Source organism: Haliaeetus albicilla, chromosome 6 (genome assembly GCF_947461875.1).
Source record: "Haliaeetus albicilla chromosome 6, bHalAlb1.1, whole genome shotgun sequence".
Taxonomy (NCBI): Eukaryota; Metazoa; Chordata; class Aves; order Accipitriformes; family Accipitridae; genus Haliaeetus; species Haliaeetus albicilla.
The window spans coordinates 44,349,317-44,371,331 of record NC_091488.1 but is presented as its reverse complement, the minus strand read 5'-3'; the positions used below and the strand labels follow the sequence as shown (position 1 = coordinate 44,371,331).

The window sequence follows — 22,015 nt, the reverse complement described above, 5'->3', positions numbered from 1 at the left end:
AAACAAACAAGGAATGCTGCTTTCTCACTCAAGCTTCTCTTAATAACTAGAAGAGGAAAATTAGTTAATGAGGCCCAAAGCTAGTTGGGGAAGGGGTGGAGGGGGTGGTCTGGGGCTGCTGCACCAAAATGTATACAGAGTGGTTCCAGGACAACATTGCTGGCAGGCAGCAGGAAGGACAGCCCAAGGGACAGAGAGGATTTTCCATTCTGGGTGCCCTGAAAAGAGTAAATATAATGTGCTTGCCTCTCCTTCATCATGCTCTGAGCTCAAATCACAGAGGGGAAGGGAAACTCACCTGGCTCATCTTCTGTCTCTAGGAGGCTGTGGGATCCTTCTCCGATCCGTCAGAAAGGTTCACTGCTGTCTCTCCTGGGCTTTCTTCGCACAGAAATTTACCTAGTTCGTGTGCAATGGGGGCAGAGCAAGCGCTCTCAGCTGCACTTGGTCCAGCAGCTGTCCCACTCAAAGCAGCGCTAGCTGTCCCAGCAGGAGGATCTCCCTTTATCTTGCTGGCAGATGTCTCCTGATGTAGTGCCAGATCAGCCAGTACCCTCTCTGTGCCCCTGTGGATGATCTGATGAGCAGCATAGATGTGTTTTCTTTGGGATTGCCTCACTGCGCATAAAAAGAGGTAAGCCTTTTACTTGGAAACGTACAGCAAAGCGTTCTCTGTAGGGGAGAAGGGAGGGATAGCTTTTAGCCTTCCTGCAGCTGTGGAAAAGCCTATCTCAGGAAAAAAAAATCACGCCCTTCTAACTTTGGCTGAAAGCGTTCTACTGCCACCTAATAGCAGCAACCAACTTTGCATTTCACTTTGAAGACTAGCCCCCACGGTGCGAAGGACAGCCAAAGTGTTTTCCTTTCCAGCTTAGGGCATAACTGCCCAGGATATGTTATCAGGCTCTAAAATAACCTCTACTTCAGTGTCTGTTAATTGCAGCAGGCCTCTGGAAGACTGGAGCTGAAATCTGCCCTCTCCTGTGTTACGATTTTGCCTGCACTGAGAAACTCTTACTGAGTTCCAAGTAAGACTTGGAGACAGTATAGACACATTCAATCACCTACCTTATCACTTCCCTTCTGCTACTGCAGGATTGTTCTTTATTGTGTTTTACAGTTTTCATCCAATCTCATTTGTCTATATTTCCAACCTACCTCTTGGGAAATAATTACCTAAGCCAAAGCATTCACCCTACAATTCTCTTCATTGCTCTTCACTATTCTTTGTTCCCTCTTTCTCTCTCTAGACTTAAGACACTGGTAAACAGTCATGGAGATTGAAATACTGCATGCTTGTAAGGAGGGTGTGGGGAATGTTGCAGGACTGAGTTATGGCTCTCATCATGTCACTTCCCTGCAGAAGTCCAAGCCTTCCTTGTTGCTTTGGTCTGTTTATGTTGTAAGGCTGAGTGGTACTTTAACTGTGAATCTGACCACTGGCATCTTGCCTGCTGTCACACAGTTCTGCATACTGTCATTGACTCGGTCGCTCAACTTTACTAACCCGTCCTGTTTACGTTTATCTATCTCCCAGGTCCATTTTGTCAACAATAAATGCAACTGGATCTCACTTGCATTTGAAAAGCTGACCTTCACCAGCCAGCTCTCAATTCCCAGGAGAGCTTTCTCTACCCAAGGCATTTTGGCTTCAATCGTGTATGCATGAACTGCATCAACCATACTGGGAATACTCTCCTGGTATTGCTGCAGTCCCCTCCTCCACCCACAGTGAATTCCATCTAAAAGAAAGCAGGCTCAAATTGGTGAGTGATTGTCCTTTTAAAAGCGAGTTTTTTCATATCAGCACACTGACTTCTACTTCCAATGAGGGAGAGTTCAGAAGTGAGGTGCAAAGGGGTTTCAGGATGAGCCAATATTGCATAATCCCTGCTTTTATGCATAGGAATGTGACAAAAAGAGGAGGAAAAAAAAAAAGAAAAGAAGAAAAGACTAGGTAATGGCAAAATAGAGATGTTTAAGGCGAAGCTAAAGCGTAGGCAAAGACTGAACTTGGGGGCCCTCAAATCTTTGTTCTACAAATGAATTTACTCCTCTGGCAGGCCAGACAACCACTCTCAGATCAGTTCCTGCTAGTTTCAAGGAGGGTGTATGCTCAAGCATATGCCAGATTGCTAAAACACAGTTTCATAATGAATAGTCTGGCTCGCTATAGGGAAAGCTTTAAAAGCTGCCACAGAAACACAATACAGTGATGGGCTCATGAGATCTAATGCCATTCTTTGATACCATTTCCCTTGGATTTACATGGAATAGTTACTGATTCTGCTTCCCTGAAGGTATCGCTGTGCAGGAGGTTTACGGCAGGGTGTGTCCATCAGAGCATACATTTGATAGAATTCAGCTCTCTCTTAAGTGTATGGAGTCCTCTCCACCTCATGCAGCAACAGCAGAAGAGAGTATGAGCCAGGTCTCTTCCTGACCTTTGATGTCTGCTGTCACAAGAATATTGTGGCAAATTTCACCTGATCACATTTGAAGGAGCTCTTGTACTTTATTACCTATTGCTCTAGGTCTTCCACCAGCATCCACTTTCATTTTTGTCTGGGTCTAGCTCTGCTTTCCAGGCAAACCCACTGTAGCTATCACAGATTTTGAAGCTTTTTTCCCTCCGTTGCTTCAGAGTGCTTCTGAGGTGCTTTGTTCGTTAGCTGCTGTTGGATTTAAGCTCAGTATGTATTTTCTTCCTTGATGGTACCTCTGTATGTCCAGAATCCTAGGCCATCTCCAGGTCTTCTCTTCTCTTCTCCCTTCTGAGACAGGCTACCCTGTGTGTGTTAGTGCCTGAGCTACAGGCTTCATTGACTAAAATTACATCACCTGCTTTGGTAGGCTTGCAGAAGCAGGGCTAAGGAGAAGGGAGCTGATTTAAGCTTATGTAGAATTGCCAGCTGCGGAGTAGATACTGTTGTTGTGACAAATATGCAAACTAGGAAGAAAAAAGTTTGCACAATTCGGAGACCACAAAATGTGTTTGCAGGGTTTCTGTTTTCATTCACAAAGCAACAAAAAAATCAATGAAGTGCCTTTGTTCTCAAGTCAGAGAAGTACACCGTGGGAAGGACCACTTCAGACTCAATTGTGATACAATTGCTTGTCTTAGGTTATATCCACTTTCTGTGGGTGACTGGTTTCATCACAGTCTTCTGAGTGTGCTGGTCAGTGGAAACATCCCAGCTAAGAACAGCCATTAATTCATGATACTCAATGTAATACACAGGTTTCCAGGGCCCTCCCCTCTGTATTTTGACAGATACTATTCCATTTTGGCTAAACAGAAGCATCCTTTACAATTGCAAGTTTATCTGCTTAAAATGGGGTGCCACTACAGCCAACCCTAAAACCTTATCTTTGCTTCTAGCTCTCAACCAGTTGGGGGGGAGGGGGAAAGCACAGGAAAGCATATAATCTTCTTTCCACATATGGCACGTATTTAAGTAAGCTGCCTGTTAAAGACTTAAACGTTTTTTAGAAATTGCCATATAATACACAAATCACAGCCATGCTACTTAAAGACTTTTCCCAGTTTGTTTTTGAAGGTGCAATGGGCTGCTTCTTTTCATGTAGTTTTATTGTTGCAGATACACCAAATTTACATCAGGTCTGAATTCAGGCCACCATTTTAAAAGACTAAAGCTCACGAGAAATTGGTGAAAAAAGGTCAGAGGGCTTAACTTTCTACCTGCAGAGTGCAAAAGAGGAATCTCAGAGAACTGAGACAACTCTTGGCACTGCATCTTTCCTTTCAGTGAGCTAGAGCAAGGACGGTGAACCAGTTCACAAAGAGAATAAAGTTACTGGACTCCTTACCTTTTTCTCTGATAAACATTTTCTCAGCTTCTGGAATCAGGAAATCATAAACCAGCTCTGCTACAATCTCTTCTGACTGCAGGCGAGTTCGACTACAGAACAGATGCAGAGTGGTATTAGTATTTTAATTTTCTTTCCAGATGACCTCTGCAAACACAAGACTCCCTTGTAAATATTCGTGCTATTTTCAAGGGAGTGTATTTTCATGGCAGTAATTGTCAGCTGGGTCTCTTTACCCTACAAGTAAGTGACAGTGTGACTATTCCCCTTTGCACTGCCAATGTGTTCAATACTGCATTGGAAAGCAGTATTTCCAGGGAGAAGATCACCCTAGGCTCCTTATCCTCAAAGGTATTTAGGAGCCCAGTTCTCACTGATGACAAACTGAGTTAGACACGCAGATACCTCTGAGGATTTGCATCTTTGTCAATTTAGTCTTTGGCCCATTGCTGAGTTTGCTAAATTTTTCCCTTTTGTGACTCTGCATTTGGCTGGTCCCTGTGCTCTTTTCCATGCCAGTGTTTAGTGGGTTCCCAATTGGCCCAGGGGCTGCATGCATTATCTACGCTTCATTCTCCCCAAGGATTTCAACATTCTGGTTGTATTCATCTAGTTACAAAATACACAGCTGCTGTACCATAGGAGAGTCACTGTGTCATTGGGATTTTTATGGCTCGGTTCCAAAAAAAGAGCATAGAAACTGAACTGGAGGTTTGGCAGGTCCTAAAAAGTATTCACTGCTGATGCCCCAGCCAAACACAAGACTGTGGTGTTCTCAACAACTTACTCTACTCAAAGTGCCTTGTCAGGCAGCCATCAATATGACTGACCCCCATGGAAATTGGCAGTTTCTTAAAAAACAGCCACCCCAGAATGAAAGGCTGCTGTATAGCTGTATCTTTTAGCATCTCTTTCAAACGGATTTTCTGTAGTAGTGTAAATAAATGAAAAGACCAGTATGAATGGGTATTGCTTTAGGCAGTTCCCAGATTCACTTAAGGCTCAGTCACAGCATCACATTGGCATGGAGAAGTCTAAAAAGGGTGATTCACAGATCTCACAAGTGATTTTCAAATGGAATCTGGCACATGCTGTATAGAAATAAGGCTCTGATGGATTTATATGTGTGTACCAGGTAGTAAGTGTGGTTCCCATACAGCAGTTGCACTACTGAAGCGATCATGAACAGCATTGCTCTGCCCTTCCCATGTCTTAGATTACACATGTAACCACAGATGCAGATGGTCAGGCAGGTTCTAAACTGCTGTAAACAGCCTCTAATGTGCCATTTAATAACATACCAACTTTCCATTTCATAAGCAATGTCATTGATTTCTACAGCCATTCTCTGAATCTCTTCCCTGGCTTGTTCTTCAGCTGTGTCCTCCATGCTACTCAGGATAATGTCTTCCAAGTAGGAGTCAATAGTGCTCTGGTGCACTTTCACCACCTGGAACAAAACACCAAGATATTGTTCTGCTGCCTATTGCTGTGCCAGGAACATGGTGGAAGCAGATTTCCAAAGAAGCAAGAACAACAGACTTTCACCAGACTCTTAATTTCAGGCAGGCCAGCCTGAGATTTGGTTTCAGAGGTGCTTTCTGGGAAGAATAACTTGTGTAAAAATTCATTTTCTGACAATTTTTTCTGAGAACTAATTGAACAGAAACAAGTGCAGGAAAGAACCGGCGGTGGAAAAAAAACTTATCCGCAGATCCAATTCTGCTGCAGCAGGTTAGTTCTGTGAATGCAATGGCAGTTGCATCCTCAGTTCTCATAGTCCCCTGAGCAACAACTGCCAAATAATAATCATCAGTATTGACTTCAGTAGATTAATCAGCTTTCATTCAAGCAAATCCTGAAGGAAAAGGTTCCATCAAGCCAGTCAAAGTAACATGAATAAAAACAAGATAAAATTATTAGTTTCCTTATAATAGTTGTACAGCAGAGATTCTAGAAATGGGTGTTTTCCTTCTGCTAGTCTGAAGGGCATAAGCTTATGGCACTTTGACTCTCCTTGCTTCCCACTCAAAGGTGCAGAAAAGAGGAGAAGCTAAAATTAAAAGAAAAATAAACATGATGCCAGACTCTCTTGGCATTAACCTCCTCCCACAAAGTTTGAAAATCATTGGTTTAGTCAATTAGGCTCCCACTCATTCCCTTCAACTGGGAGGAGTATGCTTTACACAGTCAGGAGCTAGGGAATAGGAATAGGACTGTAGAATAGTTATGGAATATGGTAATAATTCAGGATTTTTATTTCTGGATTTTGAGGTTATGTTATCCATTATCATTACTTCAAAATAATTTTTGTACTTCTTGTTATTTGCAGTCCACTTTTGGCAGCCAAAATCTTTCCAAAACCTCGCTTAAAGGCATCCTTCCTGGGAGAGCACCTAGTAGTTCTGCTGGACAGACCAAGTGCTGACGAAACATTATTCTTAAAGATGATCTAGGTACATCTGTTCTCCATGGCTGTTTGTTGTAGAAATTTAGAAACCTACATCCATTCATGATATGCCTAACAGGACTGTCTGTAGAGGTATTCAGATAATCCTTAATTTAATGGGCATGACTCTTTTAGGAAGGAATCACCCTCTCTTCAGTAAGCCTTCCCCTTCATTTTCAAAACTAGCCATAACCGAAGTCAGAGCTGAAGCACTTTCCTTCCATCTGGACCTTCCCACAAGTAGGCAGTTCCTACAAACTGCCCACAGTCCCACCAGTCTCCCTCTCTTGCCTGTCTGAAAATCTCATCTTCTTCCTGACGCCGCCTCTCTTCCACCTGACGACGTCCACTCTCCTCCGCTTCCCGCATCCGCCTCTGCCTCTCAGCCAGCATGACAAAAGCGTGGATCTTCCGTTCTTCTTGCAGCCTCACCAGCTCTTTGGACAGGAAATCAAATATGTTCGCCAGTGCCCTTCCTTCTTCCCTGGCCAAGTGGCTTTCCATTGATGATAGCTTTAAAAAAAAAAAAAGGCAAAGAATTGTGTTACAAACCCCAGGAATGTTGTTCAAAGTCCTAGAACTACCACAGGCATGTGAAACAACTCTGCAACATCCCTAGGAGTTTTGCATTCTTCTTGTTTTACATGCGCTGGCCTGGATTCTGTATAATGTAATGTTCCTATATATAGGCTCTGATGGCATGAAGAGGCTAAAAGATGGCGAAACTAGTCAGGGTGGAAACAGTCCCGACACTGTCACACTAGGACAAGCAGCCCCTATGCTTGGGTAGGTGGGAGGAGATAGAGCACTAGACGCGCTATATTCCAGGTATTATGAACTGCTTTTGCGGCCGTGAGTATAATCAGAATAGTTGCTGAGGCCATCTGCTTGTTACTGGGGAATGCTCCACTGCCCAGACCAGGAAAGGGGATGTATGAAAGTGACAATGAAATAGCTTCAGCTGCATATCCTCCATCTTTCTTACCTACACCAGAACAGAAAAATAGGATTAAAAGTTGCAAATGAAGCTTCTTTCTAGCATTTGGAAAGTAAATCCTCAATCTTCATGAGTAGGCAGCTTAAGTAAAGATTTAGGAAACCACAATTGTGAGTACAGTCACATTTCTATCCTCTCCTAAGGATACAAAATGTCTGTTACAGTTCAAAGCCACCTCAGTGAAATGGTATGTCTTTGGCTGGACTTTCATGATGTGACCAAAGTGACTAACTTGCTGAGACAATACAGCAACCATGAGTCCCTACAGTTTTAGGTACTGAGTTATTACCTAAAACTGTACAAATTACTAACCACTAACAAATTGAAATCAACAGTAATTATATTGAGTTTTCAGAAGTGCAAATAAGACCTCAAAATTCCAGGTAATGAAAAATCAGAAAGTCTGTGACAGAGCTGAGACTAAATTCCAGGTGTTGAGCATTACTGTGCCATTCACTCCTTGTTCCAAGCACATCACGTTCCATGGGTCGGGTATGCGTGATTGCACTTTGGAAGGGGACAAGATCTATGGTAAGTTCATTATCTCCAGTATGGACTATGAAGCCACAGTCCTTGGCAGGAGGGAATGTCTGGAACTGGTTGGGATGCCGTGTTTCTGTTGGAATAAACAGACAATAACAGAGTAGACCTGAACGTAAAACTCAAAATGGAGCTGAAATATCCCAGACAAGTAGTAACAAATCAGCTTTCTTATACTGCTGTGCCATTTGCTCATGCAGTGTTTCAAAGAAAGTGGGACTGTCAGTGTTGCACACATATAGAAGTGACAGTGCTTAGCCCATGGGTGTTTAAGATGGAGGACAGCAATGCTGTAACTGCACCACCCCACGGGGAGGGATAACATGGAACTAATGTGCTGCTTCCTCTTTACTGCTCCAGGTGCTGTGCCTACAACTGGTGTGAAATGGAGGAAAACAACCCAGGAACACTCTTGTCTTAGACTTTTGTTATATAGGAGGTTGGAAATTTTCAACCCCTCATCTTTGACCATTTTATCTAGAGTTTCCATCCTCTTTCTGCAGGAAGCATTTTTTGAAAAATGCCTCTTTTTATAATGGAAAGGTCAAAAACCTGAAAAAAACCTGCGACTGCCAAGAACTATAGAATTTTGAGTTATCAGTGACTTTCTAAAATAGCCACACACATAGAAAACTCCTGCACATGCATTCCAGAGAGTTTTAAAGTTCAAAGTTTTTGAAGACCTGAGCCTTGGACTGTGTGCCTTCAGAGACATAACAAAAAAACCAATGCAAGAGTAGAGGAGGTAGATACCAGCAGAGGGGGATAGTGGCTCTCCCAAAAGGAAATTCGGAGATCAGAGGTCAGCATCTTTACCTTTGCTCTCTCTCCTTCTCTGTGAATGTCATTATGGTGTCTGAACTGCCCTCCTTCACTCTCACCTGCGCTTCTAGAAGAGGAGCATTTCAAGTTCCTAATGCCTAAGGCTTTTATTTGTCTCTTAATTTCTCAGTAGAAAAATTCTGTATTCCTGCATTCCACACCTGGGCTCCCTGTATATGAAGGAGCATCTGGAAATGATAAACAGTAAAACACAGTCACCCGGTTCAATTTTTACTGAGATCTGAGGGGAAATTTTGTTGCTGCCCACCCAGCAGGAAGCAGTGGTCTGGTTCCATCTCCACCAGGCCAGCTGGCCAGCGGATGCTGTTATCATAATCTGGAACCTGCAGAATTGCCTCACAGCTGGTCACTGAAAAAACAGAATAGTAGTAAAAACGATAGGAAAACCTGCAGGAATGTGGGAGATACTGTGTATCTGAGATGATGCAGTGAAGTCTGGACAAAATTTATGATCCATTTCAGACCAGCATCTGCAATTTGATTCACTTTGCTCTGGAAGGCTGTGGCCCTGCAAAGAAATAGGATGGGAATCTGCATCCCCAGCTCTCGCTAGATCCTTGGCAGAGGATGGAGCCCAAAATTTCTCTGCTTTCCATAACAGTGGCAAGTACAACACTGTGACACCATTGCTAAGGTCCTAGAAGTCTCAAGCCCAGCCAGATTTACAAAGTAATCCTGCTTTGGCTTCTTTTGTGATGTCTTATGCCCGAGGAGGAGCCTGAGAGGGTGCCAAGCTAGGAAAGGAACAGGGAAATGACAGAGCAGTAACACACATTCAGTAAAACATCTGACAGATGTGAGTGACAAGCATCTATTGCGATGCCAGGTCACAGCACCAGTCAAATGGTTTGAAATGTGGGAAAACTGAGGTTTGTCTGACAGTGCAGTTTGTTCAAAGCCCTGTAGATATAAATAAGCGCTCTGTCTGCAAACAAAGCAAGTGCAGCCTGGGTAGCAGCTGTGGTCAGGACTCCTCAGTCTGTTTCTGAGATTCCCCAGAGCCCCCACAGCAGTGAGAGAGCAATTTTAGCCCCTCAGGCATTCAATGCTTGGCCTGTGCTAGGACAGCATTTTTGTTACTTGGGGTGCTTTCTGTGCTGTGGATAATAGAAAACATAAAGAAATTAAATGCAGGAGAGCTGGTGGTGCTGCAAGCACAGAGTGCCCGGTCAGGACAGTGTTGTGAATCAGCCTTCCCATCTATACAGGCAAACCTTGTGCATTTGCAAGTCATGCTGTTGCTGTAGAGCCCGTGTCATTTGCTCCTCTGCCTTCAAAAGCAGCTGTCCATCCTCCTGGAGTGCGTGAGTCGTGCGCAGCTCTCTGATCAGTTCCAGCCGCTTCTCCTTCCCTTCAAACATCTTTAAAATAAAGTTAAACAACCAAGCATATTAAATGGAGAATATAGATCAACATGTTTTGCCAGCAGAGCACACCCTTTTTCTCCAAGTTGCAAGGTCAGCTGTTTCCAAGACCTAGTTCTCTGTAATGAATTTGTGGCCACATTTAGGCAAACACTACAGCTGTCAGGTAAATCTTGCCTAAACCCTCCTGCATAGAAGATGAAAGTTGAGACCTTCTGCTGTGGCGTATAGATGATCCCTTGCTACTTTATTATAATTTTTTTTATTATTATTCTGTTTAGCTTCACCCAGTACTTAAACCACTGAAATGCAGAACAGCAACACCAATGTCAAGTGAAAAGGGCAATAGCCTTCTGGATATCCTGTTATATCAGCCTCAGTGTCCCAGTGTGAGCATTGCCCCTTTTCCTCAGTCCAGGGTTAGAGGTCTCCTCATTCAACATCTACTGTTCTCTGACCTTCATTTTGTGGGAGTCCAGCAACAGCTCAAAGAATAAATTGGTGGCGAGGTTGTTGAAAACTGCTGCTGTCCCTGTTATGGGATTATGTGTCCCAGCCCTTCCCTGACACTGTCTTATTTTCATTCCCCCTCTCTTCCAACAGGGCTTCCAATAGCAACAAAGGATCACTCAACCCTGCTCAAATCATTCTTCAACCGAGTCATGTATTTCTGATCCAGTAGAAGTTAGAAGAAGATTCCTAAAATGATGGGACATTTCATGACGTGGAAGTCAACAGTCCTGCAATGGCATCAGACATCCTTCTTATAGATCACCACAGAACTGGAGAAGACTTGGAAAGTCTATGTTCCACCTCAAGCCACTTTCACAGTATTGCATTGTTGCTAAAGCTTAGGTCAGGGTCCCACATGGGAACACTTCACAGGCATTAAATAATTAGTGCAAGAGAGAATATCAATTATATTCTCAGCAGGCATGAAAACAAACCTTCTGGACTGGTCTGATCAAAAGTGATAGACTTGCTTAATATAAAGCCCATGAGGCATGGCCATTCAATTTTTACCTAGACCCACTTCTACTCCACTGAAAGCAGAATGATGGGTCCTGCACTTGCTGGAAATCATGGTGGTATGCTTCAGTTTCTCATCTAAGGTTCAGCTCACCTTCACAGGAAACTGGAAAGATGGTATGAAATACAAGCTGCCCTGCTGGGATGTGGGAGGTTTCAAGGCAAAATGTACTCATGGTCCAGATCTAGTCTAGAATTCGCCATTTGAGTAATTCTGCTATGAAACGTCTAATTAAACAGCTGAGTATAGGGGATGGCAGGAACAGGGAGATGCTCACAGACATGTGTAGGAACCTAGAAGTTCCTGTAAGAAATTTGGGCTGGAGAACAAAGACTTCAGCCTTGAAGGACTCCAGATAACATACAGGAGGATACGCTGCAGAAGCCTCATTACCCTTGACTGGTGCTGTGGAAGAAAGGTTGCAAACACACTTTCAACCATTCCCACCATCATTCTGGACAGACATCAACAAAGAGACACAGAATACCATGTTCTGAATAGCCCTGCCTCGGATCAACTTCTGCAGACAGATCACTGCCAGTTCTGTTTCCTCTTCCTCCTGCCAAAACACAACAAATATCCACACAATAATTAATTATTTCTTTGGAGACTGAGATTTGTATAGATTATCCATCTAACTATTAAAAAGTCTAACTCACATCCAGCTTTTTCTCAGCTGTTTCTGAATACCATTCTTCTAATTTCTAGGGAAAGGAAGGTGAGTCAGAATAATATGTACTTCCATGTTTTTTAAGAGATGGGGAGAAAGGCTGTATAATTAGATTCTATCTGAGATTTTAGAGGGTCTTTAGAGACAAATATCTAATGATAAGGAGATGCTGATGGAGAAAATTACTGTATGCATGAGAAGTGCTATTTGTAGCTTGACTGAATCTGAGTTTGCAAAATGACCGTCAGCTACATTAATTTAACAGGTCAAGACACTAAGGGGATAGAATTATTATTGAAGGAGGTGCAAGAGAGCTGTTAACCATAAATAAAGGGATTAAATTAAGGGGGAACATAAACAATTTTTCTTTTGATATTTATTCCAGTGGTGACCTTTATCAGAGTAACTCAGTGAATTTAAGACCAGAAAGTGATAGTTTGGAAGTTGCATTAATTACATTATATTGTGATTCGTCTCTTTGAGAACTTTACTGGCCTAGCATTGTGTGACTGATACCAACTTGGAAGAATGATGGAGCGTAGTGGGAAAGGGAACATGACCATGGTGGGCAGGGGAGGGGGGAAGGCTTATAAAGGCTTATTTTAAATAGAGGAAGCACAGCTGGCAGCATTTTTTCTTGCTGAGGGGTATTCTAGTCTGGAGTTGACGGTAGTAGAAGGAAAAAGCCCATTGGATGCCTGGGAAAGATAAAAAGAAATCTAAAAATTGTAAGGAAGTTTTTTTAATAAAGAGCCTATGAGGTCTGCATTGAAATGTGGTATTTTAGAAGTGCCGGAAAAACAGGGAAGACTGTAGGATGAGAGAAGTGGTGTGGGCTTGAATCTTAGTATCTGTTTTTTTCTTAGATGTTGAAGATTAAGTTTTCAAAAATGGAAAAGGAAGCATTCCTGCCTTTCCACACCACCACCCAGGAGAAGCAAAGCAGAACTAGCCAAAGGACTGCCTTATGATTTGCTATGTTCTTTTTCTCTGGAAAGAAGGGATGAATTTCCAGTCCAGTTAGAGAGCTAAACTGTACCACATCACCTGGCTACAGTCCGAAAGCCCTTCAGGACAAAGTTTTGGAAACGGAGATGGCACATATACTGGACAGGTAAGCCAAACTGCTTGGTTTGATTTAAACTAACATTTGGTTTAAATTTTCGTGAGATGTGTTTTTCTGTACTTCTGTTGTTCAGTGCTGCAAATGATGCCTTAGCAAGGGTAATCATCAACTTCTCCATCTGCCTGCTACAGATCAGCAGGAAAGAATAAGGGGAGATGGAAAGCCTATCATGCCCTGTAGGGAAAAAAAAAAAAGGAATTAAGGATATAGAAGGATCTAGGAGAAGGCTGAAAACTAGAGGGGGCTGGGAGAAAGTGATAAACCAGTGAAGGAATTCAGAGGCGCTCTGTGAGCTTGTTGTGGCTAGTAAGTGCATAAGAAATGACTAGGGGAGAGGACTTGAGGAGGCCTGCAGTAATGCCTCCATTCTCTCCACTTTCTTTTATATCCCTTGTGGTCCATGTCACCTGCCTGTCACTCTGGCACACTTTCCTTTTGAGATCCTCAAGTCCAGCAGGAAAAGGCTGGTGCACATAGCAGTTGGTACTTGTATGTGCCTATGGCAGGAAGAGAAGCATTAACAACAGAGAAGAGCCGTGCTTTCAGTGCTCCTTGCAGCCAGCTGGTAGGAGAAACCTGACTTGGATTGTGCAAGGCAGGAGATGTTAGTGCTGCTCTTTCATGGCTGAAGTGGCCTGATTCTACAGATGGAGCTTCACTGGAGAGCTCCACTCTTTTATATGTTCACATATAAAGACACTTGAAAATAAACCAAATGTTGACAGAATTCATTTAGGTGGAATTCTATTGTACTGGAACTCTTTAAAAAACCACTATAATCTGTAAACATGCTCAAGAATGACTACAACTGGGGGATAAATCTTTCTGACTTCTTTCCATGTTACTTAGAAGTACTTAAAAATCTGCTAAACTGGTAAATCTGAATAGTGTAAATCTACCACTGCAATACAATATCTAATACCTAGGAGTTAGTAAAGCTGTGGAAAGCTCTTCCCAAGGAGAAATTCTTGTTTCAGCTATCTTAAAATAGACTGTATAAAACATAGGACATCATACTGCACAAAAGAAGACAGCATGGATGATCTAATAAGACTTTCTCACTTTCATGGTTGTGTGACTCTCTTAAATTCACAAGTTTAAATGATAGTAGTGTCTGATTCTTACTACATCATGAAAATGGTGTTAATAAGCAGATAAAGCAATCCACTGGGGCAACCACCTCTTAAGTACATTAAGAAAGGAAAGGAAGTTGCAGCTCCCCTAAAAAGTTGTTTTTTCCTACAGCATATCACATCTCCCATGACACATCATTACTGCTATTTCAGTCTCTGCAGAAGAATCATCTTCTGTGAACTGGAGCATGCTCATCAAAGACTGCAGCCTGCATGATGACAAGAGCTTCACTCCAGCAAATTAATGAAGTGTATGCTCAGTGCTAAGCAGCCAAAGTCTCACTGACTTCAATGGGGCTAAACTTAATTGCTCCGCTGGATTATGATAGTGTTGTCAGATCAGAAGGTTGGAAGACACTGAATAATAATAATATGATTCTGCCTTTTTGTTCCCCAAGAACAAGGGATTAACATGTCTACTGATTTGTGTCTTTTATAAAATAAAGTTTAGTTGAGGATTTGGTCAACACATATTGTAAAAGATTTGCAATTCTTTGGCTGCTAGTATCTTTATAGAATAAAGAGAGACTAAGAGAGTCTAAGAAATAGTGGTGGCTATTTTTAACATGAATACACACAAAAAAGATAAAGCTCACTTCTTTCCTTCTCTGGACATTCCTTTAAGATTGTAAGAAACAATCAGGGATCAAAAGAAAAAAAGTGCTAAAACCAGCCCACTTACAATTGATGGGTTTTCCAGGATTGGGGTGGGTGGCCGAGGAACAGGCTTTTCTACTTTTTCAAGGAAACGGAGGGGCTTCTTTGGCTCCTTAACTTTATTCTTCTTCTCCAGTAGTGCCTGGAATAGACATACAATTTAATCAGAACTGGGCTAGATAGAACAACACAATAAGGCCAGTCCTCTAGATGCTGACTGTTGCTGATCACACTGACTAAAGGGAGCTGAAAGCATTTTGCACTTTGCAAGCTTGTGGCTTCTATTTCTCACTGCACATCAACTAAAAAATGGAATGTGGTCAGCAGATGAGGCTATTGGTTGGCCAGAAGATACTGATGGGAACTTCAAAATCATGTGTAAGAAGGAAGTGAGACTTATTTTACTATATTTACAAGTAAGTCATCAGCAATTGCATAGGGGGAGTCACTTAAAATTAATCTAAAAATGGTGGGAACTTAACCTCTAATATAATAAATTCTTAAGTAAAAGCATATTTCAGATTTTTTCATTTTAAAATAGGAATCTCATTGAACCAATTAAATATTGACCCATATGCAAGCAGAGGAGAGGCAGTTGTGTATGTTACTTTCCTTATGCAATGACAAAAACATTAATTATTTTCCTATAAGATAGAGGTAAGATCCTTTCAAAACATGAAAAATGGGTAGGAATATCACAATTTAATTGCAGTTTACATATCACTACAGAACGGTTATAAGTCTTTGCCTTTAACTATAGGTATAATGCTTGTTACTGCAGGTTAGAAATGTTATATGGTCAGATTTTATGAAGGGGGTCACTTGAAGAGTATACTGTCACTGTTCTGTGCCCCTTCCTCAGTGAAATGTCTTTGTACAATATGCTCTTAATGTGCAGGGTTGAACCAAATGACCCAGAACCCTTTCCTTGCAAAATATGTTTTAAAACTCTTCTCTGCTCATCTGCAGTTGCCCAGCAGCCCAGTGGCACTCACAGCAACTGTACAAGTGGACTAAGGGCAAAAGGGAAACTAACTTGCCTGAGAACTTCCTTCTACCAGGAAAATCCACAAGTCCATTAAGAGTGGGTTTTATCTTGCTTATAGCTCTTTGGTGGCAGATGCCAAACCTTGTCAGCCGAAGCAGGCTAGGAGTGGAAATGCCACCATTGCCTCAACTCTTTCAAGACATTTTCAAACTGTTTAGAGAGCCAAAGTCCTGCCAACTTCCCATTGCAAGCTACTTAGAACAGTGTATTCAGATAATCATTTTCAACTGCACGGCAACGCTTGCCTGCTGTAGGACATCACACTTTGGCTTGCAAAGAAAAGGGAAGAGACTATGTACATTTAAAGCTCCTTCAAAATGATAATCCTACGACTGTATGGGTTGGATCTATAGTCTTAATTACTGAAAGAATAGACGTATTCCAGCAAGGAAAAGTGTGCCTTTTTCTTTTCTCTCTCTCTTTCAAATGTTCAAATACAGTATTTCACTAGGGATGGAAACCAAGCAAAAAACTTAAGAAAAAAATCCCATGATGAATTTCTCTCTCCAGGAACAGGAAATTGATGGCACTTGCATAGAATTGCTAAATTAATGAAGTTTTGAAACTCCAGTGTTCATTCTACAAAACTCTTCTTGCATATTGGATCTGAACTTTCAGGCCAGGATAATTAATTGCTCCAGAAAAGGAGAGAGATTTCTAGGTGGAGGGGATAAAATCCTTTATTATTGAAAACTTCTGAAATGGACCACGTTAATAATGCAAGAATCAAAGCCTACAAACTGCTTATAAGCCATGTGAAATGGTTATAGCTCAAAAATGTTGAGAGATTTTCTGAACTGTTTCTTGTATTTGATGACCTTCAAGCTCTCTGGCATGAAGATTATAACAGTGCTTGCTATGATTTATAAGGTGTTTTGCATGATGGGGGGGGATTGAAAGAAAAAAGATGCTGTAATTGTGATTCTTTTGAAAACAATGGCTCCTATATTTATTAGTACAATGTTGCATTCATAAGAATTTTTCTAATAAAACCTTAGCCTCCAAAAATATTTCTTGCTAACCACAATAACAAAATACAACCAGAATAACAACTTTTAAAGACAGAAAAATCTATAAGCACTTCTGACAAGAGGAAATTCTTATTAATGTAGATTTGAGAAGTACTGCAGTTCCCAGAAGTTGTTTTACCTTTTCATGTCAGCAGAGTCTAGTGCCTGCTTTGCTATCTTTACTAAGTCAAAAATGCTTACCATTTGCTTTCTCTAATCTGAGGTTTTAAGTTATTTTAAGACTTTAATGTAAGAAAAGAGAAAGAAAATATGGGTTTTTGCATTAAGTGGTTCTGCCTAACTTAACAAGTTACCATTTTTTTTAAATAGGGAGACCAGGGCCCAAGAATTGCTGTAGAATACTTTCTTTGAGAAGAAAAGAGTGCTAAATTTCTGAACAACATACTTCAAATGTTACTGCCTACGTATCACACTCTAATTTTTCTGAATAGACTACATTACTTTTTCAGGTAGTAGGTTCAGAGTCATGGTATAATCTGGTTGGATTTGACAGTGAAGGACCAGCCAATTCATCTCCTTTTCATTTTCCTGGCAAATGCAGTGAATAACAAATGGCATGCAAGCTTTTGGCCATACACCTTTGCTTCCTCGCTAGCTTCTGCTAGAAGCAGAACTCTTGACAGGATAGCGGCTTGAGAAACAACTCTCTGTTCAAAGAAATCATTCTTTAGATTCCTTCCTTATCTTCTCTGTGATCCTCTCCTTTTCACAAGACACTAGGTATATTTTATTTTCATGTACAGCACAGAGTATACAGTCATGTTTCTCTTTCTTCCTTTTTGCTCGTGAATGAAGAAGGTGAGATCATCAAGGACAGACTGACTACCTACTTTGTGATGCAGCATGGCTGCTGCATCTTGACTGATCAAGACTGACACAACAGCTCTTGGAGCTTGTCTGAGCATGAGCCAGCTAACGCTGTGTTGGGGATCTGTTCTTGATGAAATAACTGCTTGAACAGGATTTCCTACGTTTTGAAGTTGGCAGAGATTTTCTCCAGAGACATTCTTGGCACCCCTACTTCTCCACCTCCTTCTAGCAACTGGATAAAGGAAAGCAGGTGTGATGAGAGTTGCACTTAATGCTGAGGTGAGAGGTTCCTTGTTCTGACAGCATCTTGATCCAGCACTTTGAAACTACCTGACACTTCACCCCTCTTGAGTCACCAGAGCATAGAGGGTCAGCCTAAAGTCACGCATTGTTCTGCACTGGGATTTTTTCTAGCAGCTCCTCCATTCCTTGGTGTATTCAGTTACCTAGTTCATTTCTTTCCTATATTAATTAGCTATATCAGTATGCTATCTCCTTAATGCCTTGGATTTTCACACAAGGCTGTCTATATAATGGCTCACTTACATTCTTTAAAGCACTGTCATCTGTACTGGCTAGAAACTGGCTTTCCTTGTCCTTTTACATACCGGGCTTAAGATACAGATCATTGTTTTTACTGTAAATGCTGAGTGACTCCTGTTTCTGCTGTGTTCTCTTGTTTTAGAGAATTATTCAAAGAATACTGAGTGTACATAATATTCCTGCAAAAGGTTTCAGGATGCTCCTCAGAAAGTCTGCTTCTAAAAATCACTTCTTTTTGGCTTAGTTTCAAGCCTGGAAGAAACTGTTCTCATTCTCAAGAGGACACAGATCCTTTTTGTAGTTCCTTGGATAATTGCTTGTCCCTTCTTACAAGCTTTAAGCTTAAGAAAACCCTCTATGGCAAACCAAGAGGAACATAATGAGGAGGACTAGTCTATCTTGCCACTTGTTTGGCCAGAGAAGCAAGCCTTGGAAACTTCCTTTATTAAAATTAATTACTTCAGAGGCCAAAATCTAGCATTCCTCCTCTATTTGCCACCTCCTTCCACAGATTATCCAGGAAAAATGAAAGAAACTCATTCTAGAGCTAGATCACTGTGTACTCTCTGAATTTTCTAGAGGTCTGCTTTATTTCTAAGATTATGGGAGAAAATGTGTAGATTGTGTGCTAGGACAGTGCTAAGAAGAGGCTTTTGAAGAGAAAACTGGTCTAGCTGCTCAGCTATAGAAATAACGCAGAGCAGCACAGTGCCTTTCTGAGATGATCCCTAATTGCCTGCTTTAAACTTCTTTCATACTGTGTGTGATGGAGGTTGTTGGCAGAACTGAGACTGCTTGTGCCAAGTGGTCAGACAGCTGTCCTCTCAAGTGCTAAATTCTGTTAACTCAAGTACTCTGCACCCTTTACTGCCCTCTTCTTGACAGTTCCAGTAGCTTATGAGGTGGACCAGTCAGAGAGGCCCTGCTAAGCCAGAACATGCTATAGCCACCGAATTTAAGAAGCAAAAGCCTCTGATGGGAGCAGTGACCAGTAAAAGCACCACAGAGCTCAAGCGCTAATTAAGGCAGTAATTTCTTGTTGCTCTGAACAGAAAGTTTGTTTAAATCTAACGGTGACTGAGGCAGGCTGGGTGTTTCACAGTGTCAGTACTTTCTGCTTGTCTGGACCAACCAGTCTGGTGGCTACTTCTGTATATCTAAAAGCAGCAGTTAAATTTTGCACAGTGGATTTCTCATCTTTGCCTGCAAAGGAAATGCTTTGTGATTTTAAAAGAATATACATTTTGCCTTCTTGTGTTGGGGAAAAGAATATTAATTATGTTAGCCCCCCAGTTGGTATAAACAGTAGACCAAGTGATCTACATTGATTTAAGAAAGAAAATAGGAATTGCCTGCTTTTGTTCTGCATTCCATCTCCCTTTGGCCACCAATTTTTCTTTCAAGAGACATTATTGTGTGAGCTGCCAGCATTAGGGCATACTTCTCCGTGACTACAGTTTAGACACTCCACTGTAGCCTTTCAAACCATGAGAAGTATTTTGAACAAAAAGAATACAATTGCTGTAATTGGAATTCAGCTCTGAAAGCTTGGGCTAACATTCTGCTGCCTATGAGAACCGTATTATGATCCAGATTATACATAGTCACTACTTGAATTTTATGCAAAAAGCACTCAAACTCAAACCCCTTCAATACTGCTGTGTCTTCTCTAAAACTGTAGTGAATTAATGTCCTTAGTTCTTGAACAATTCCTGTAGCACTCAAGATTTTCTTCAAAAATTTTCCTTCTGAATAATAACCAGATGCAATGTTTCACCTTTTACAAGACCTAGTGGAATTTAAATTTGAGATAACATGATTGATTTTTCAGAACAAGATTTCAATTTTAAATTCATTAGTAGAAAGTTACTGTCTGCATTGAGAGTATTATTAAATTATACTAAACCAAGAAAGCTATACACGCACTTTCCAATTATGAAATACTTCTTCACTAAATAAAGCATAAGTGAAAGTTGCCAAGCTTTACAAATGAAATTCAATATTTTTCAGAGATACAGCAGCCAGCCAAGAATATGCCTGATTTTAAAAAAGGTAACACTCAACAGCATCACAAGAAGCATACTTAAAAGTACATGTAATTTACAAATACTGTGATTGTAGATGCAAATGAGGCACTTCTTTCCGCAGTGGTTAATTGCATATATGGACACCTCATCTGCATGAACAGTTGTGATAAATTAAGATATGCAAAACACTATTAGCATGTTTGCAAATCAGATGCTGTTGTTAGGGAACAACAGTGATGTGCATCCACCGTTCTGATCTGATTTTATGAGTGGGGTCATTTTAATCATGCTTTGCTGCAGGTGTTTTTACAATATGTACTAAAAATGTACATTTTTTTAAATTTACAGAATTTTTAGAATATGAACCTAGATTTGGTTTGTTTAATTATTAGTAGTTTGACAGTGTAGGCTTGCCACTTGTGCATTATAAAAGCAAGGAAGAAATGAAAATGAGCAAATGGCGGGAGAGAATTCCTAACTGACATAATATGTTTCGATCCAAATACCTGATCTGTAGGAAGACAGAAGCAGCTATGCTTGTTTTCTATAGAGCTGGAGCAGAAGCACAGATATTAGGGAGACAGTACTGACAGACTGAGTTCCAGAGCAGTACTGGTCATGCCTACAACAGTCTGAATGTCCAATCCATTCTGTCCTTGAAGTTGTCTTACAGAAAATACTAATCTAGCACAGGAACTTGGGATGAAAGCTTATACATGTGTCTTCCAGATAGTATTTCTGAGCAGTTCAAATCCAAGAGGAACTAACGTGCTGCTGGATGCAGCTCCATACCTGGTGAACCTGTGCCAGCTCCACCTCTAGCCTTGCTGACCTTTTAATAAATCCAGTCTTAGTGGTAGTGTACTTAGGTTTTGGAGCTTTAATCTTGGCCTGGGTGAAAGAATCTGGGAGAGATGCTTCCAGTTCACACAGTCCTAAGAAGTACAAACAGCGATTAAGTAATGGAGTGGTGGGGAGAGAATTTGAGTTTTGTTGATATTTTAAGTAAGTATCTCATACAAAGTAAGTCTTCCAAAATGCCTTACCTGCAAAGGTGTTAAGATAGAAGTTTTTTACCACATAGCATTCAGAATGGTTGTCTGGGAAATAACCAATTCTAGACAAAGGAGCGTATGTTTGTGATGCAAAGTCTGTATATTCTTTGATGATATCTCGTCTCTCCAGCTTCCCCATCACATTCTTCCTCTTAGCTATCAGTTTCCTGAGCACTGAAAAGGAAATATAAATGTGAGAAGGTTCTTCATACAAATAGTTCTAACAAAAGCCCCATCTTCGGAAATTCACAAAAGCTTTTGCTGGTTAACATAAAACATGACCTTTTGGACCAGAACAAATGCTGGCCATGCATACTTATATTGTGGATGCAACCTGCTTCATCTTGAATAAAGACTGCAACCTTGTGAAAATAAAAATGGCTTGTCTGAAAACTTAAGTCTCATTCTACTCTCTCCCCAGTTTTCAAACCTACTCAGCACACAGTCATGCTGAATCTTTTTTATTTTCTCTTCTTTAGCCTTCTGATGATTTTGCCAGTGGTCATCCAAGCGCTTGGCATCCAGCTCATTCTGATTCTTCTCTCGCCTCTGCAGCAGCTTCTTCAAGACTTCCAGTCGAACCTCCTGCAACCTGCAAGGAAAGAAAAGGCCAGGTATGACCTACTGTACTCTGCAGTGTTCTGTGCAGTGCTGTCATCATCAAATCCTACATACCAACTGACTACTTTACACATAGTTCATATCGCATATCTCAAATTTAATCTTTCTTTTTAAAAAGTGAGTTTACCACTGGTGAAAAGTATTGTGATAGCAGTCTTTTACACTAAATTTAACAAAAATATCCTTTCCCAAACTTAGGGGATTTTCACAGAAATAAAAGGCTTGTACCCTTCAGCCAAT

The 22,015-nt window shown here is 41.1% G+C and overlaps 1 protein-coding gene and 1 long non-coding RNA gene across 5 annotated transcripts in view; one reads left to right on the top strand and one right to left on the bottom strand.

Annotated features, from left to right (window-relative positions):
• Positions 1–22,015, bottom strand: part of CFAP91 (cilia and flagella associated protein 91) — a 40,776-nt gene that overhangs the window by 9,213 nt on the left and 9,548 nt on the right. For 2 of the 4 annotated variants that reach the window (XM_069785851.1, XM_069785849.1), the window contains exons 8-17: positions 21,589–21,746; positions 21,146–21,328; positions 20,892–21,034; positions 14,666–14,782; positions 11,542–11,613; positions 9,875–10,021; positions 6,572–6,793; positions 5,133–5,281; positions 3,832–3,923; positions 299–618 (exon numbers count right to left, since the gene is read on the bottom strand). In XM_069785851.1, the coding sequence (XP_069641952.1) occupies positions 317–618; positions 3,832–3,923; positions 5,133–5,281; positions 6,572–6,793; positions 9,875–10,021; positions 11,542–11,613; positions 14,666–14,782; positions 20,892–21,034; positions 21,146–21,328; positions 21,589–21,746 (1,585 nt within the window). In that variant the 3' untranslated portion in view covers positions 299–316. The other 2 variants (XM_069785850.1, XM_069785852.1) reach the window with 2 other exon arrangements.
• Positions 12,558–21,932, top strand: LOC138685733 (uncharacterized). The gene is made up of 2 exons (XR_011325146.1): positions 12,558–12,838; positions 21,634–21,932. It is a non-coding gene; the product is annotated as an uncharacterized lncRNA (long non-coding RNA).